Source organism: Lissotriton helveticus, chromosome 12 (assembly GCF_964261635.1).
Source record: "Lissotriton helveticus chromosome 12, aLisHel1.1, whole genome shotgun sequence".
NCBI classification, from domain to species: Eukaryota; Metazoa; Chordata; class Amphibia; order Caudata; family Salamandridae; genus Lissotriton; species Lissotriton helveticus.
Genome location: NC_136073.1, coordinates 801,495,624 through 801,512,446, shown reverse-complemented (window position 1 = coordinate 801,512,446; position 16,823 = coordinate 801,495,624). Strand labels below are relative to the sequence as shown.

Here is a 16,823-nt window from a genome sequence, read left to right as displayed (position 1 = left end):
ATCTGCTAAGAGATGGATACCCTCCATCTTGAAGTGCTTGTAAACCATGAAGTAGTTGAGTTCCCTCAGGTTCAAAACCAACTTGTAATCACCACCTTTCTTCTGCACCAAGAAGACATTGCTGCAAAAACCGCGAGCCCTGTTGTTGCAGTAGGCAATTGCGCCCTTCTGCAGCAATTCCTCTATCTCTGCGTCTATAAAAGCACATTCTTGTTGGGAAAAACAGAGTTGTCTCTGGTATACGGCTTGGTGTGGAGTTTGGTAGAATTCTAGATGAAACCCCTGAATGGTCTGTATATCCATGCACCTTGTGACAACACTCTCCAATTGTGTATAAAAAACTGAGTGCGACTCCCCAAAGGTAACTGAGATATTTCGGTAACTCTTACCAGCAGAATTTTAGGCTTGAAATCGCGCTGTGTCCACCTCTATTGAATCTGCGCTTGTTGAACCTCTGTCTCATGGGGTAAAAGGTGCCGTCTCTGGTAGAGTCCCAGTCACCTCAGCCGCGTCCGTAGTGTCCTCTGCGAGGACCTTGGTAATATCGACAGCCTGGCAAGCGTCCCCTGCCTGTTAAAAAGGCCTGCCTGCAACACTCTCTTTATTCCTGATTGGGCCCTGTCCAAAGACGTGAAGGTACCCACGTACTTTGAGACATCCTTAACAAATCTCTCCCCAAAGAGATTGCCCTCTGCAAGGGGACCTGGTTCGGCTGAGGCTAATTCAGTAAGATAAGAGTCCATCCTCATAAGTAGCGACTTGCGTCTCTCTGTAGAGATGGTGCAATTTGCATTCCCCAGGAGGCATATCGCTCGCTGTGTCCAGCCCGCTAAAATGTCTGGATCCACGGGACCAGCTGATTCCTTAGCAGCTAGGGCTATTTCCAGGATCTTGGCAAGGGGACCTGCCACATCAAATAATTTGTCCTAGCATCCACGCCAGGCGTGATCAATACCTTCTTTAGGGCCCTTAGTAAATTTCTTGAAAAAGGTCAAAAGGCTGGCGTCAATATCTGGTGTTTCCGCCACCTTGTCTGGTATATCTGGCCTGGGACTCTCTGACCACAACCTGTTGCGAATTCCTTGTCGAAGCCATCCCTAAGATTTTCATGCAAGTACTACGCTACCTGGGGGGCCCTAGAGGGCGCAAAGCAAGACGGCCGATCCATAGAGCAGCTTGGCCGGCCGAGACACTAAGCCGCCCATTATCCTGGTCACCTGGCGTCCTCGACCCTCCACTTGCTGCAGACGAGTGGCGGAGAGTGGTGGGAAACCTTTGGAGCGCTGAGCTGTCCTGTTTGTGACCGGGGGGGGGGGGGCGAGAGGGGCTGCCGAACTATCGTGCCTGCTGCACCAAAACGGCGGTCCGGGACGGGCCCTAGACACAGAGTCGCTGTGAGTGCTGCGCTGACAAAGGCCTGAGAATAGCGGGGGGTTTTCGCCGCCTGGCCTGGAGGGCCGTGCAGGCTGTTGCAGGCGCCCTGGTGGGCTCGGGCCTGCATGGCACTCCGGCTGCAGGCTGGAGTTCGGCGGCATTACTCTCCTGCCACTTAGCGCTTCGGCTTTGGCCTGTGGTGGTGCGATCGCGGCATACTGCTCTCAGCGGGCTGGCACGCTGGGCGCGCACTGCGGTGTGTGCCTCCTCCATATCGCGGTTTAACCCGCTGCTGCTTTTTGTGGGGCTCCTCTCCTCTGCACCGATTGGGCCCTCGTTCCTGCCGACTCTGTGGCCTGCCATCTGCTCCCCGGACGTGGAGACTCCTGCTGCGTCCTGGTCTACATTCGCCTGAGACTTGCAACGGCTGCCCGATGTGGCGAGTTCCACCTGGTGACTGGTCGTTTCTGACCGACCCTGCTGACTACCTGGGGGCCCCCCATTCACCTCTACTGTGCCGTGGTGTGAGGCAGGATCCTCCCCTGAGAAACACTGCTGAACTCTAGGGCATCTGTGCTCGCCTGCATCTGGTGGCTCTTCCCTGCCCCGTCCACCTGCTGTCACATATTCGGGGATCCTCGCCTCAATCTCCTGCGAACGGCAGCGCACTCCCCTCGCATACTCCGGGCATAGGCTCTGCTGTGCTGATGCGTCTCTCCCTGTGCCCCACTACGAGTCCGCTCGTCGCCATCTGTACTTCCTGGCCTTGACCACTTCAGGGCCTGGGTCTCGGACCGAGTGCTGGTGAACTGTCCCTGCATGCTTGGTAGCACCAGCGGGGGTGGCTGGCTGCTACAGGGACCACACAACAGACTGTGGGGCGCTCTGCAGACCTGCTGACAGCTTCTTGGGCCACTGCTGTGCGTGTCTCCTTGCTTTCCACGTTTTTGTCCTCCCTCCTGCTCTTTGGTCCCGGCTGCAGAGATTTTGGTGCAAGGGACATGCTTCCCCCGCCAACCTGCATCTTGATCCAGGTGCGTCACTATGGGGAAATCTGAGCGCAGCCAACCGCACCTCACCTTCTAGCCCCGCAGATCCACTAAGACCAGCAGCCCGCTTCAGATTTGGAACTTGATTCACCTGGCGATCATTTGTCTAATATTGACAAAACTCTCCTAGCAGCTCAAACCAGTCTGCAGTTCATCAACGGGAAGATTGACAATTTGTATCTCCGCATGGATCATATGTCGCAGAAACTGGATAAACATGTGCTGTGCCTGGGGGAGACAGAAACATGCATATCAGACGCGGGGGTGGCCTACAACAGGTGACATCCATGGAGAAAGTGCTGGCTGTAATACAAGCTCGTAATGAGGACTTGGAGGCCAGGTCAAGATGCAATAATGTGCGCCTCACTGGTCTGCCGGAATCCGCTAACACTGGCCGCCTGGAGACCTACGTGGAGAACCTTCTCTGCGATATATTCGGCACTGAACACCTGTTTCAAGTACTAATTGTGGAGCAAGCTCATAGATCTCTGACTGCTCGCCGCTCCCCGGGGAGCGTGACACCGTGCCCCATCATTGCCCGTCTGCTAAATTGCCGGGACTGAGATGCTGTCCTCCGTATGGCCGATGAGAAAGGCACTATCACCCATGAGGTCAAAACCCTTGCTTTCTATCCTGATTTCAAGGCAGCTGTGCAGGAAGATCGCAGAGAATACCAGCCTGTTAAGAAACTTCTCAACTTGGCACGGATACCCTATGCCATGCTCTAAACTGCGCGGCTGCGCATCGATGATAATGGGAAGCCTAGGATCTTCACCACTCCTAAATCTGTAAGGGACTTTGTAAAGACTCTGACCAGACGCAGCCGTTCCCTCACTCCGGCGGCGGGCGGTGCCAGTGGGACCACTGGAGAGCTAGTAGATGATGACATTATCAGGTCATGTGAGTTGAGGACTGATGCTCACGCCCCATACTGCGATTTGATTTGTTTTGGTGGTACCCCTGCGTACTTGCTGTGGTGAGACTTGACAAGCGGGTTCTAGAACATTAACAGGGGTTCGACCGATTTCAACACACACTTACATCCTACAAGGGACAGGGCAAGTGGCAGAGGTGGTCAATCTCCTAGGGCAGCCCAGGTAATTAATGAGGGAATATCTGAGCTGGGTTTGCTAGACGCCTTGCAGCAGTGGAATTTAGAGAAGCGAGAGGGCACGCATATTTCCACGGCACAAAACAGCTGGTCTTCGCTAGATTACTGGCTCTTGAGTGAGACGGCGGGAGCTTGGGTATCCCGAATAGCAGGGTTGCCTCGCACACTTTCTGACCACAACCCAGTCTGCATGACGCTACAACTTCCAGACATTGAACGCCGTGCGTTCACCTGGTGCCTCCGCACAGAGGCCCTACTTGACCCTCTCTATGCCACAACCATTCGAGATGCCATCACGCAATACTTTACTCACAACAAGGGCTCGGTGGACAATGTGCTGACCCTCTGGGAGGCCTTCAAGGCCACTATCCGGGGCACTTGCATTAGCACTTCCGCTCGTATTTTGCAGGATTTACGAGGACAGCTCACAAAACTTGAAACCGCATTACATGATCTTGAACGTGATTATTGAACGTGATTATGAGGTCTCACCTTACAGACACTGGCGTCGATCAAAGAGGTTGTACTGGAATACACTGAACTAGCTGAGATGGAGGTTAAATATATTTCTCAACATAATGTTCCCCGCGCGTATGGGGAGGGTGGGCGGCCGGGTCGGCACCTAGCTCACAAGATCAGGGATCGCATGAACCAACACACTATTTCTAAGAGCACTGATGCTGCCGGCCATGACCACTACACTACCCCCGAGATCTTAGAACAGTTTCAAACCACATACGCATCACTATACACTACGCAGGGTGCGGCTGACAGCGATGACTTGGATGCATACCTCGCTGATAAAGTCCCGGGCCCTGATGGCTTCCCTAGCGAATTCTATGAAGAATATGCAGAGGAGATAACTCCCCACCTTCTGGAAATGTACGCCGAGGCCTATGACTCTGGCAAATTGCCGCCCACACTTCGGGAAGTTCTGATTAATACATTACTTAAGAAGGATAAACCGCCCCATCGCTGTGACTCATACCGGCCACTTCGCTTATAAATAGAGACGCCAAGATACTGCACATCGGACCCTATATGCATCACTAGGGGGACGCGTCAGGGATGTTCCCTATTGCCTCTTCTGTTGGCACTAACACTTGAGCCTCTTGCCTGCATCATCAGCCAGCGACAGCGGGCTGCGGCCCTTCGCTTTGCCCACCGCCCAGTCAGCATTTCCATATATGCGGACGACATGTTGCTCTTCATACGAGAACCATACAACTTCATGGCACCAGTACTGCGGGAGTATATTCGCGTCTGCTTTTTCTCAGGCCTACATATCAACTGGGCTAAATCCGTGATAATACCACTAACGGAATGCACCTCGCCTCACAAACTAGAATACCCACTTGAGTGTTCCGTGGACCCCGTGAAATACTTTGGGGTTTTGGTACAAAGAGACCCCGACACGGTTATTCGTGAGAATTATGGCCCTGCATGCGTGAAACTGAAGCGGCAGGAGGACTATTGGGTGAAGCTTCCCCTGTCCTTGGCTGACCGTATCGCAATAATTAAGATGGTTGTGCTGCCTCAATTTTTATATCTTTTAACAACATACCGATCCCGCTCGCTAACCATTTTTTTTAAACTGTGCGCTCTATGCTCCTTAAACTCATCTGGCGGGGGGAAACAGGCCCGTGTGAACTGGGACACACTTACTCTAGATTACAAACATGCAGGCTTACCATGCCCGGCTTTTATTTGTATTACTAATGCTCCCATGCACACTATTTGTTTGGCGCGCATGACTTCATCCTGCATGTAGCGGTAGAGGATGGGGATGCCCACCCTGTCCCACAGAGTTCCATGCTGACGCACTCTAAGAGACAGACCCCCGCTCCGAAATCAACACTGTAGGGGCCTGGCAGGCATTAGGTCGCATGACAGGGAAAATACCATTGTACTCCCCTCTTCTGCCTCTCGCGCTATCCATCAGGTAGGGATCGTTAAAATGCTAAATTTGTTTCCTGAAGGCGTTTTTTAATAAGATAGTGATCACAGTTACATACAGAATAAAACGTCACTGTTAACATTCATCCTCCACAGATTAAAGAAAGCGATACAGGCCCACTATCACACTTTCCCTGCGGAACCCTTACCACTACAAACTCTTCACACCATGCTTGTCAGTCCAACACGATGTAAACTTCTCACCAAGCTGTATAGTTCTGCTAGAGAGGAAAAGCCGCAGCCACACAACAAAAGTTTAGAGACATGGAATGCTCGTTTGGTCCCTCCATTGATGCTGCAGGACTGGGAACATTGTTGCCAACTCACAGGGCCCTTACTTCTAATGCTAATCTTCACATAATTAATTCTAAGTATCTACACCAAGCGTACTATACTCCGCATAAACTATTTAAGTATAGGCTTCGTGACTCTGACACATGTAAGAGATGTGGAGCTGCGGATGCCGACTTTTGGCACTTGTCCTGGGAGTGTCACAGAGTGAAGCAGTTTTGGGAGGGAGTCATTCGCGCACTGTCCAAAATGGTTGATCTAGAATTGCAGTGTTTGCCACATGTATGCTTGCTGGGATTAGTGCCTTCTGTGAAGGGGGTCACAGGTAAACTGGTGAAAGTGGCTTTTCTCATGGCCAAGAGGCGTGTGGCAATGACGTGGGAAAGCATAGCTGCACTGACAACTACACAATGGTTCCAGGATCTGGCGGGCTGCCGGGATCAGTTGGTGCTATATGCGGAAGAACTCCCCTCTTCCTCTAGACCCAACGATATATGGGAACCACTATTACAATACCTGCGATCTGTTGTGCAGGCTGAGCCCCAGGTAATGCAGAATGCTGAATGTATAATGGACATTTTGATAAGCATGATACCCTGTTACACTTTGCAGATTACTGTCACACGGTAACTGATTGATATATATGCCATCGCCACGATTTATTAAATTGTTTACTTGATTTATACATGCTCATTGATGATCTTGCTGTACACTGCATATGCTCAATTAAAAATTGAATTTAAAACAAAAGTACTCCGCTACCTCCGGGGCAGGAGCCCAATCTGAGGAGCGGGGTGAACGATGTCTGTTGGGTTAAAGGTGAACGGGGTATTAGGATTCTAGGGTGCCATATTGGGCACGAGAATAATCGTCTTCCTAGTCTTCTTCTTGGGGGGACCTTTGTTATCCGATTTCATAGAGTCAGAGTCTAAGTACACCTTTTGCTTTGCCTTTCCACCTTCTGTGGTAGGTGTGGTGGAATAACCATGCTTGTCCAGGATCCCTGTGGCAAGCTAGCTAATGCACCTGCATGAGGCCACTGCCTCGACTTAGATTTGCTTTTGCCAAAGGGGGCGTCATCTTGGGGTTTGAGAGGATTCTGAAAACCATGGCGCTTTGTGAAGCTTTCAAGCTGTTCGGTTTCAATGCTGCGGCCTAGGCTTGTTGTACTGTGTTTTGCACAGTGCTCTCAATGGCCTTGTTGACCAACTGCTGGACCGAGGCGTACAGGGTGTCAACTATATTATCCTCTAAAACAGTCTCCTGTTGCCCATCATAATAGGGTTCATCCTCCTCATCCTCATATCTAATCCACTCTTCCATCAGGGGGGAGCCAACCCACATGCACTCACAATACTCAATGTTCACTTAGCTCCTCAGCAGAGCTATATTCCGCAATTATTGCATCCCTCAGTCCCAGGTCGTCAAGAGCCGAAAAACTGACTTTTAAGGGCGTGTGCACACGCTCCCAGGGCCGACTGTTGTTGCAGCCGGTCAGGCGTTCGATCACTCTCACAAACTCCATGATTTCTGAGCACCAGTAATGTATTTGGGAAGCATTCGACATGTGTAGCCCAAACCCGTCCAAATGTAGCCCAACTGGGCTATGCACGTCTGGCTGCATAAGGCTCTGTAAATCAAAGTCGGGCCAAATGAGGGGATGCTTCCGACAACTAGTGCGGGAGATAGCGGTCACACCAGCTGTTAACACCGCTTACCTCGGTGTTTCGCTCTACACTCCTGATACGGGAACTCCGTGTCACGCGCTACCGAGCTTTAAAAGCGTACAACAATCGCGCTAGTAAGCGCAGGCAGAACATGTTTTTAAGTCAATAACAAAGCATGTAAGCGTAATAATCATACCAACAAGCGATCGTTCATAATTCAACAACAAAGCATGTAAGCATACCTAACAAGCGATCACAATCGCAAAAAGCATTACACCACATCGGCAGCTCGCGAACGCGTGTGGGAAACAGCTGTCTCCACATATAACAATTACAATCAAAGTAAGGATATGAGGAAATAGCACCTATCTCTGTTGTGAGCCGCAAAGAAAGAGGCTCATGGAAAGGAGATGGCGACTCTTATAGGGTCTGATGGGATATGATTGGTTGCAAGAACATCATGGGAAATGTAGTTTATTTTTATGCTGAAAAGTTTTCATTGGCTGCTGTGATTTTAACAGTAAAGAAAGAGAAGCAATAATCTGAAGCCCTCGGTCCTGTACTAGAATCCGAACCGGGACAGAGAGAACCAAAACCGGCCCAGAACTTGATCAGAGAGTGGTTCCAAGAGAGAGCCTGAAAGGTACCAAGGGGCATAGGTGTGCTGAATGCTGTATGATATGCATATGTTGTGTATATGCTTTTACCTGTCCCTGAGCCCTAAAACTACCCCCTGACGCAGCCCCCTGCCCCACCCTGAACCCTAAACTGCCCCTGTTCCTGGCCCTGAGCCCTAAAACTGCCCAAACCCTGCCGCAGGCCAGCAGCCCCCTTCCCGGTCCCGAACTCTAAAAGACTTCCCCTAGCCCAGAACTCTAAAATCACCCCCCCTCAAGAGCCTTCAGGGTTTATTACCATGCGTCCAACAAACATGCTTTAACCATGTGTTACCTATTTCGTGGTAAAGGCATGTTTGTGTTAAATGCTTTGTGGTGAAGGCATATGCATGGTAAAGGCAGCGTGGTAACGCATGTGTTCTAATGGCATGTGTGGCTGACACAGAGTAGTAAATGCTGTTTCCTGATAAAAAAGATTGAACATATTTCATGGGTCCCAGCACACAACCTTGCTAGCTTGCACATCTACTATACCCACTTATCACCATCTGTACCAACCAAGTTCGTACATGTATTTTCTCACAGGTTAGGTTGTAGCAGTAAATATGGTCAGTAAGGGGCTATCTGACTGGGTGCCCGGAAGGAGAACGAGTCTAACAGCGCTGTAATCACCAGGAAGGCATTTTTTCATAGTCTTTTCCAGATAGGTGACAAGTTGATTCTACACCCAAAAGAATGGACGGAAGACTATACAATCTCTCATAGATTTGAATTCGACCTGCCCACAGCAGACAATAACCTGGATATATCTGGGATACCGATAATGAGGCACTAAGTGGTATGGGTTTGGTATTTATTCTGTTCAAATTGCCTTAATGCTTCACACCCCTTACCGGCCATCTCTTTAACGGAGATTGTTTGACTTGCCTGCTACTGCTCAAACTTTGTTCTTTTAACGCATGTATATAAGTAAGTATTTTTCTATGTTGTGCAAAGGCCATTGAGGCTATATACAGAAATAGAAATGAAAAGAAAATAACTGCTACTTGAGCATTTTACTTATTGAACTGCAGCATTCAAAGTCAGTATTACCTAATACGGTTATGTTCCTCTGAAGAACATTTATGGAAAAAAATGACATCGAGCATTTATCTCAAAGAAAAATTATAAATTAGACGGCTTTGCTGAAAACTGATCACTATACTAAATGAGGATAACAAAGGGTACTGAAAAATAGGCAGCACGCTGTGAAAACTCTGTGTGCTGCTTTTTCAAAACTGTATTTATCGTTCAGAAATAATGTTTCAGTTAGGATTCCCTACTTAGCTAGATGTGTCTAGAGTCTAAAGACACGAGTTTAAAACTTTTAAGGCAATGGTCAAAAGCACAGGGATGAAAACAAAGAATTTTGCTCTTAAACCGACTGCTAGTCGAGTCTATATTAGCTTCTAGTCAGTACTCCATTCAATAGTAAAAAGTAGGGATTTCCTTAGAAGAACTCTTTCCCCACAAAAGGCAATCACGAATTTCCTCAGGCTGTAGCATGTCCACAACCAAGAGATTTGTCTCTAGGGGATGCTCTCCATCTGAGAGGGAGGTTCCTCTGTGTCTTACTGTGCTACTTTCGAGCATGTTAATTACCCTTCTAACCAGTGACTCCTTCAGATTTCTTGTTAACATTAGAACCAAATGTGGGTGGAGTTAAGGCATTTTCTGTTCCTGCTTCACCTCTGGAATGCTTTGCTCCATAACCTTCAGGCCCAATTGTTCATGCAGATTTACAAAAAACTGATATCTTTTCTTCTGCCTGACTAGTCAATACTTTGTTCCGGGCTGCTCAAGAATGTAAAAAAATCTAACTGTTACATAAGGAACAAATGAAATCAAATCAAAATGTGTATTATTTCAACTGATTGCCCACACCCAAAGTTGGTTCCCGACATACTTCAATGACTATGCATTAGTTTCTCAGTAGACAGGCGCGGGAGTGCAGAAAATGCTTAGCCAGGCTGGAGATCTGGAATTTGGAGATACATCACATAAGTTCAGATCAGAAAACAAGAGCTGTCTTGGCTAGAATGGGGAATCTGTAAAGTCTTCTGTAGTCAACAGGCGCATCTAAGAAAACCCCTTTCTCTAAATATTCAGTAAGGAATGACTGGATGTATGACGTTACAACGCATACTTTTACAACGCCTACCTTTACATCGCAAGTTTTACAACGCATACCATTACAACGCATAATGCTTTTGGGCGCTGGATAGTGAATAGTTTAATTTACTATTCCAACTCCAGTCCCCGTGGATAGTAGGGAAGGTGTTTGATAGTACATTAAACCTATTCCCTATCCTAGAGCGCCCCCCAGCGCTATGCGTTGTAATAGTTTGCGTTGTAAAAGTTGCGTCGTAAAGGTAGTGCGATGTAAAAGTTTTGTTGTATAGGCTGTTCACCGAATGATTGAATCATCTAACATTCAGGAGCAGCATGGTGACATTTACTCTATGTAATGTAGCCAATCAACTGCTTTCTTCAGATAAGTGAACAGAGGAAATTTGTTGTTATGAAGCACTTACATCGATAGCTAAACAGTCAGCTAACAAAGGGAATGATTGTGTATCCCACAATTTGTTCAAACAGAACATGTCTCCTGTTTTATGCGTGACAACAAACTCAACTTTACCTGGAAAAGGGGAAGAAATTATGCCAGTCCTAGTAAAATTGTTATAGACTCCAGGCAGTTTGCTTTAGTGTCATTTCTGAGATTTGCCACAATCTTTAGGAGTCTTATACTGGCAGTGGATTTCCCAGCATGCTGAGGGGAGTGAGTTATCACTATAGTTTGGGAAGTAATGGCTGAAAGTATGAACTACTGACGATATTGCATTCTTTGATCTTGGCCGAGGATGGTGGTGTAAAACTCACATTTTCAAATGTGTCCTGAAAACCACATGAATATGAGAGGCGAAGAAGTACTGAGCTTATAAACTCATGTTGTTGGAGGTCTCAACATGAAGTGACCAATTGTGTGCTTCAGAGCCCCTGCATTTCTGGTAGAGAATAGGTTGTTCTCAGGATTTATCAAGCCCTTTAAACTAATGCGAGGTGTTCACCAGGGTTGCATACGTGAGACATTTTTATTTATTCTCTATATCAATCAATTAGAATCTGTTTTCACAGACCCTCAGCTTGATGCCCCTATGGCAGGTGACCGCAAAATCCCTGCTCTGCTTTATGCAGATGACACAGTTTTAATTGCTCGTACTGCTAGGGGGTTACAGAAACCTTTAGACTTATTTATTGATTTAATGAACACCCTTGATCTGTCTTCTAATTTTCTAAATCACACGTGATGAAGTTTGGCCTACCTAAGACAAAGATAATGATATTCATAGTGGATGGCCATCATATTAGCCAGGTTAACAAGTTTTGCTCTAGGGTGTTCAATTAGACTCTGGTCTCAGCTGGCCTCCTTTAATAAATCCTTTAATAAATCATAACGTTGTGGCTTTTAAAAGGGCAATGTTTGGTATTGGTGACTTCTCCCGGCGTTTGGGACGCACTCACATAAAAACAGTCCTCGATATATTCAAAGCCAAGTGCATCCCAAGAGCCTGTTATGGGTGTGGCATTTGGGGGTATGGGCCAGTTACCCCGATTCAAGTGGCGGAAAACAAATTCCCCAGGGGCCTCTTAGGGGTTCCACAAAGTATACCTTCTGAGGTTGTTCATGAAGAGTTGGGCATGGGCCATATGATCGATTTTATTCAGCTCTGCCCTCTGCTGCTTTGACTTTCAGTCTGATGCAAGGAGGAGCTAGAATAGAAGAGAAACATGTTTATAGAGCGTGTAGCTACCCTAAGACATCCCAGCGCTAATAGCGACTGTAGACAGAAGGAGACAGATTACTGGGCGGGGTTTTGGAAGAACCATGTTTTGAGAAGTTTCCGGAAGGCCAGAAGGTTGAACTCATGACGTACATGAGGGGGAAGGGTGCTCCAAAGCTTGGCGACATTATATGAGAACAACGCCCGCCGCTTCTCACCCTTTTTATTTTGGGAACTGAAGCAAGGCGGAGGTTGGTTGAGCAGAGGCGTCTGTTTGGGTGTTACGGAGAGAAATTAGATAGATTGATAGGCGGTCCCTTCCCCTTGAAGGACTTGTGGGCTTAGGCTTCAACAGGTTGATCATGCAAGACTGTATGAACCTGGATAACTTTTCTCTGATCCCCTAGATGACCTATGTTTCCTCCACAATTAAAAGTTTAGGGAGACCAGAACTTTACCATGATCCAAGTGGTATTGCTCAAACTGATAAAAGATGAGTCACAGAAGCGTTCAGAGCTAAGTTGACAGCTGATCGGGAGGCCTCCTTCCAGATCAAGCTTCTAACACATCACCCACTTTTATTGAGCGACTGTTGACTTCTTTCAGGCTTAACCTATTCTCGTGGCTTGTGCCTTTTAATCATGGTTGCTTTGATGACTCTAGGCTCCCTGTATGTGATTGTGACAATGCTTCCATTAATGATAACTATTTTAACTGATTCATATTTTTAATCAAATGTATTGTTTTGTGTTTGACTATTATGATTTGATCTCTTAAAATCGAATAAAGACGATGAATGAATTGATTGATTGAGTGTGACAACGAATGCAACTTTACTTGGAAAAGGGGAAGAAATTATGCAAGTCCCAGTAAAACTGTTATGAACTCCAGGCAGTTTACTTTAGTGTAACTTCTTAGATTGGCTACAATCTTTAAGAGTCTTATACTAGCAGTAGACTTTCCAGCATGCTGACGGGAGTCAGTTTTCACTATAGTTTGGGAAGTAATGGCTGAAAGTATGAACTATTGACAATGTTGCATTCTTTCATTGAGGTTTTTGACCTTGGCCGAGGATGCTGGTGTAAAACTCACATTTTCAAATGTATCATGAGAACCACATGAATGTGAGAGGCCAAGACGTTCTGAGCTTATAAACTCATGTTGTTGAAGGTCTCAATATGAAGTGACCAACTGTGTGCTTCAGAGACTCTGTCTTTCCGTTAGAGAATAGGCTGTTTTCAGGATTTATCAAGCACCTATATACTAATGTCTTCGACTAGGAACTAAATGAGGCTTCTTGTTGTTTATGGATAAACCTAGACAGTGAAAGGTAATGCATACAACAGTTTTTAGACCCTAACGGTAAGGATAAGATGAACATTCATCAGGCATAGATGAAATGCACTATAGAGAGTACCGCGGAGGACACCCTAGGGACAGAGTTGCAGCCCAACAATAGACATTTGAATTGACAAGGCTGACAGACTATGGTAAATCAAAGGAACTACACAAAGACTGCCTTGATAGGATCCTGAATTTAATCAAAGAGGTCTGCAATTGCTTAGTAGTCCTTTTACGGCAATGCCTCCATAACTTGCTCTAGAAGGAACATGTGAAATGTCCTCTTGATAGAAACGGGTTCAAGTCGACAGACCAGAAGAGTCCCATTCTCGTTTTGGAAACAATTCAATAGACCATAAAAGCAGAAGCTTCTGAGGATGCTCTAGAACCTCTGACATTAACATACTAGCCACATTACATGGGGTGGGTTTTCTTACACAGAAGAGAAATACATTTTAATTTACCTTTTTGACAAAATAAAAGTTAACACTACCCAAAAAAGACGCCTCTCCCAGGGAGAATATCCTCACAAATTCTGAAATGCCAGGAGAATACCTTCTCTGAATCACTCCCATAGGTGAAATAGGGTGTAGAACAGGTGTCAATGTATTTGTGTGGGGTGGGACCCCAGCCTGGGGCAAAAGGAATACTACATTTTCTGTAGAACAGTTTTTAGCAAGCTCTCTGTTGTTCATTTGGCCATTCTCAAACAGTTAGGAAGGAGGGAAAGCTTAAGCAAAGAAGCAACTCAAAATTTGTTTACAATACACATTGATGCATAAATGTCCTCGAGATCAGCCACTCAATAAGTCAACCTTCTAATAAATATTTATTCCAATTTATCACAAACGATAGGGACCCAATGACACATCTTTTCCCACCTAACACATTATTAACATTAAAAACTCCCATCATCAACAGCCTGGAGAGCTTTGGATGCCATTCTATAGCTGCAAGCATATAGGGTTTGGGCCCACCCCATAGGAAATCCCAACTATACTTCTTATTATTATTCTTTAAGCACACCCATACCCTAGAAGTAACACCTGACCGATTGTAATTGTAAATACCTAACTGCATTTTTTTTCTTTTCTTAAGCTGGAGTACTTCATTTGGGGATCAAGGGTACGTCATGTTAGCAAGAAACCAAGGAAACCTTTGTGGAATTTCCAACTATGCCTCCTACGCCCTCATGTGATGACACCCCGGAGCAGCAGTGGTATCTGTACAGAGAATATGCTGATTCTGCGATTTTGCTAAATAGGTTTTGATTGGACCACTGTTACTATAAATGCTAGAGAAGTTGAACTATAATGAAAGAAAAATTTTAATGTTTTAATAAAAACTGTTAACCTTTCTTTGAAATAGCAGAATTCAGGACATCTATTTCTATGACCGCAATCACTGAGCGGTAACAGGTAAATTCATCTTTTGACTTACCACTGAACTAGAAGTCACAGATGGTTTGGACCAAAGGAACCTAATTAATAAAAAAGCATTCCTTGCTCTCCAATTGCAGAAACATTACCCGGCAAGAGAGAATCATGGGTGCTGGCAAGTATTTTTGTTGAGCTTGGTGAAAAGCGTTTTGACATCTCCTGCAACTGCACCTCACATGCCCATTTAGTGTGGCTTGCCCCCTTCCATTCAAGCCCCACCTTTCTCATGACATGATAATGAACACCTTGTACTAACTATATTGTACTGTATCTGCATGTAAAATGCACTTCATACCCCTTGACAATGCAGTCAAGCACATACACCAAAGGGTAGCTTGCTACTTTATGGACATGCCTGGATGGAAGAGTTTGGGGCTGTGGTGTGGCCTACGTGTGACGTTTTTTGATGTTGTGCATGAGTAGAGTTGTACTCTTATAGTAGTATTGTTACTGCACCATAGCATGTATTGAAGCAAATGCAGTGAGAGACAGGGTGCTGAAGTGTAAATTAAAACGCTAGTGTAAGGGGAGAGAAATGGTATATGCATGCAGAGAGGCATATGTGAGAAGTGTTTAATGCCTTGTGTGGATGGAATTTGCTGCTCATATTGTGCTGCTATACGTGGGTTACATCCCAGAGTATATCACTGCACTATGACACAACTGGTTTCCTACACCACGTCAGGCTCCATCAGGTCGTAGAATAGTGACATGGAGTAGAGCAAGTGCCAGTAAGCCTTTAAGGTACTGTGAACAAATGTAATTGATTATTGCACTGCAGCAGTCAATTATAGCACAGTTACCTTCTGCAGGATATGGATTCTAGTTTCATCATGCAGCACAGCAGTATACTGTGGCAGAACTAACAATACCTCCACTTAATGGGCATCAGCGCATGCTCGGTCCCACATTGAAATGCACTTTAGCACAGGACGCCTGAACAATAACATGCCCCTGTTCTGTCTACACATACATACCCTGGGATTAGCTCTTACTTGACCACTTTGCAGTGACAGTGAACTGTCATTCCAACTTGAGCATTCCGATAAAGTATGGTAGACCAGATACTAATTTTGAAACGGTACAGTAGGAAACTAACCTTTTTGCTTTTAAAATGTGTGCAAAATCACGGCATAGATGTCTGAAGTACGGAACGGTGGGCAAGCCACCAAACGGGTGTGGTGGCAGAGGGCCACCAAACGGGTGTGGTGGCAGAGACTCTGCTTGTTCTCGTGCTGCGGAAGCCCACATGGCGTATTTATGATTGGACAGTGGGTAATCTTTTGATGAAAAGTGCTTCTGACAACACAGCAGAAGCTTTTCATCAAAAATGTAAAGCCAAGACGGCTGCCAAGTTATAGACACTCGTTATGCATTTTTTGTCCCACGCAGGGGTTTCTTTGAGCAGAAAAAAATAATGGCCCTGGAGGGACTTTGCTGATATCTCTTCCCTTGCGTGGTGGTTAGGGGTCAGGGGAAGAAAAATTTGCATTGGAAGGTCCACCATAAAAAAGGTCGGAATTTCAAAAGTTCATAGACTGGCAGGTATTTGGATGATAGGCTACTGGTAACAGGTTTCTGAGGCTCTAGTGTCGGAAACCTAGCGGTTCACTCATCTTTAACAGCAAGTCTAGAGGAGTGGGAGGAATACCAATCAAATTCTAAATTTGCCCCCTCGTGTACTGAAGCAATGACTGTGGGACAGAAGTCACTAACACTACTATTAGGCCTACTTCCTACTCGTTTGCAGTTTACAGTGTTGCAGCATCTTATAGCACGGCGAGCATGAGTAATGCAGATGGGCATTAATCCCACACATATACTTGCACCTTGGAGTGCAACTGTGACCTTTAGCACAGTTAGCATTAGTACTGCTGCTCGGCCAGGCGACAAGCTGTGCTCCATCCTAATGTGCAGAGGTGATGGGAAACACAGAGAATACTAGTTCTGTGAACTGGACCTCCACACAATGTCCATCTACACTCTGTGATGCAGTGGTAACCTGTAGGCCAACATGCCACTGCTACTAAGCCCTGGCTCCATCATAAAGATTCTATAAAACAAACAGCACTGCCAATATAACAAAGCACCATGTTTTGCAAACTCCCAGAAAAAGGAAATGGAATATTTGTAATTATATTTCAGTCTGTCTTG

General features: G+C 46.1%; 1 protein-coding gene across 1 annotated transcript in view; it reads left to right on the top strand.

The window, feature by feature from the left end:
- The window catches only part of LOC144799582 (cathepsin S-like), a 158,537-nt gene extending 143,942 nt beyond the window's left edge, over positions 1–14,595 (top strand). Inside the window, exon 8 of the mRNA XM_078670965.1 lies at positions 14,329–14,595. Within this exon, the coding sequence (XP_078527091.1) occupies positions 14,329–14,428 (100 nt within the window). The 3' untranslated portion in view covers positions 14,429–14,595. The remainder of the gene's footprint in view (positions 1–14,328) is intronic.
- Positions 14,596–16,823: the final 2,228 nt, after the last annotated feature.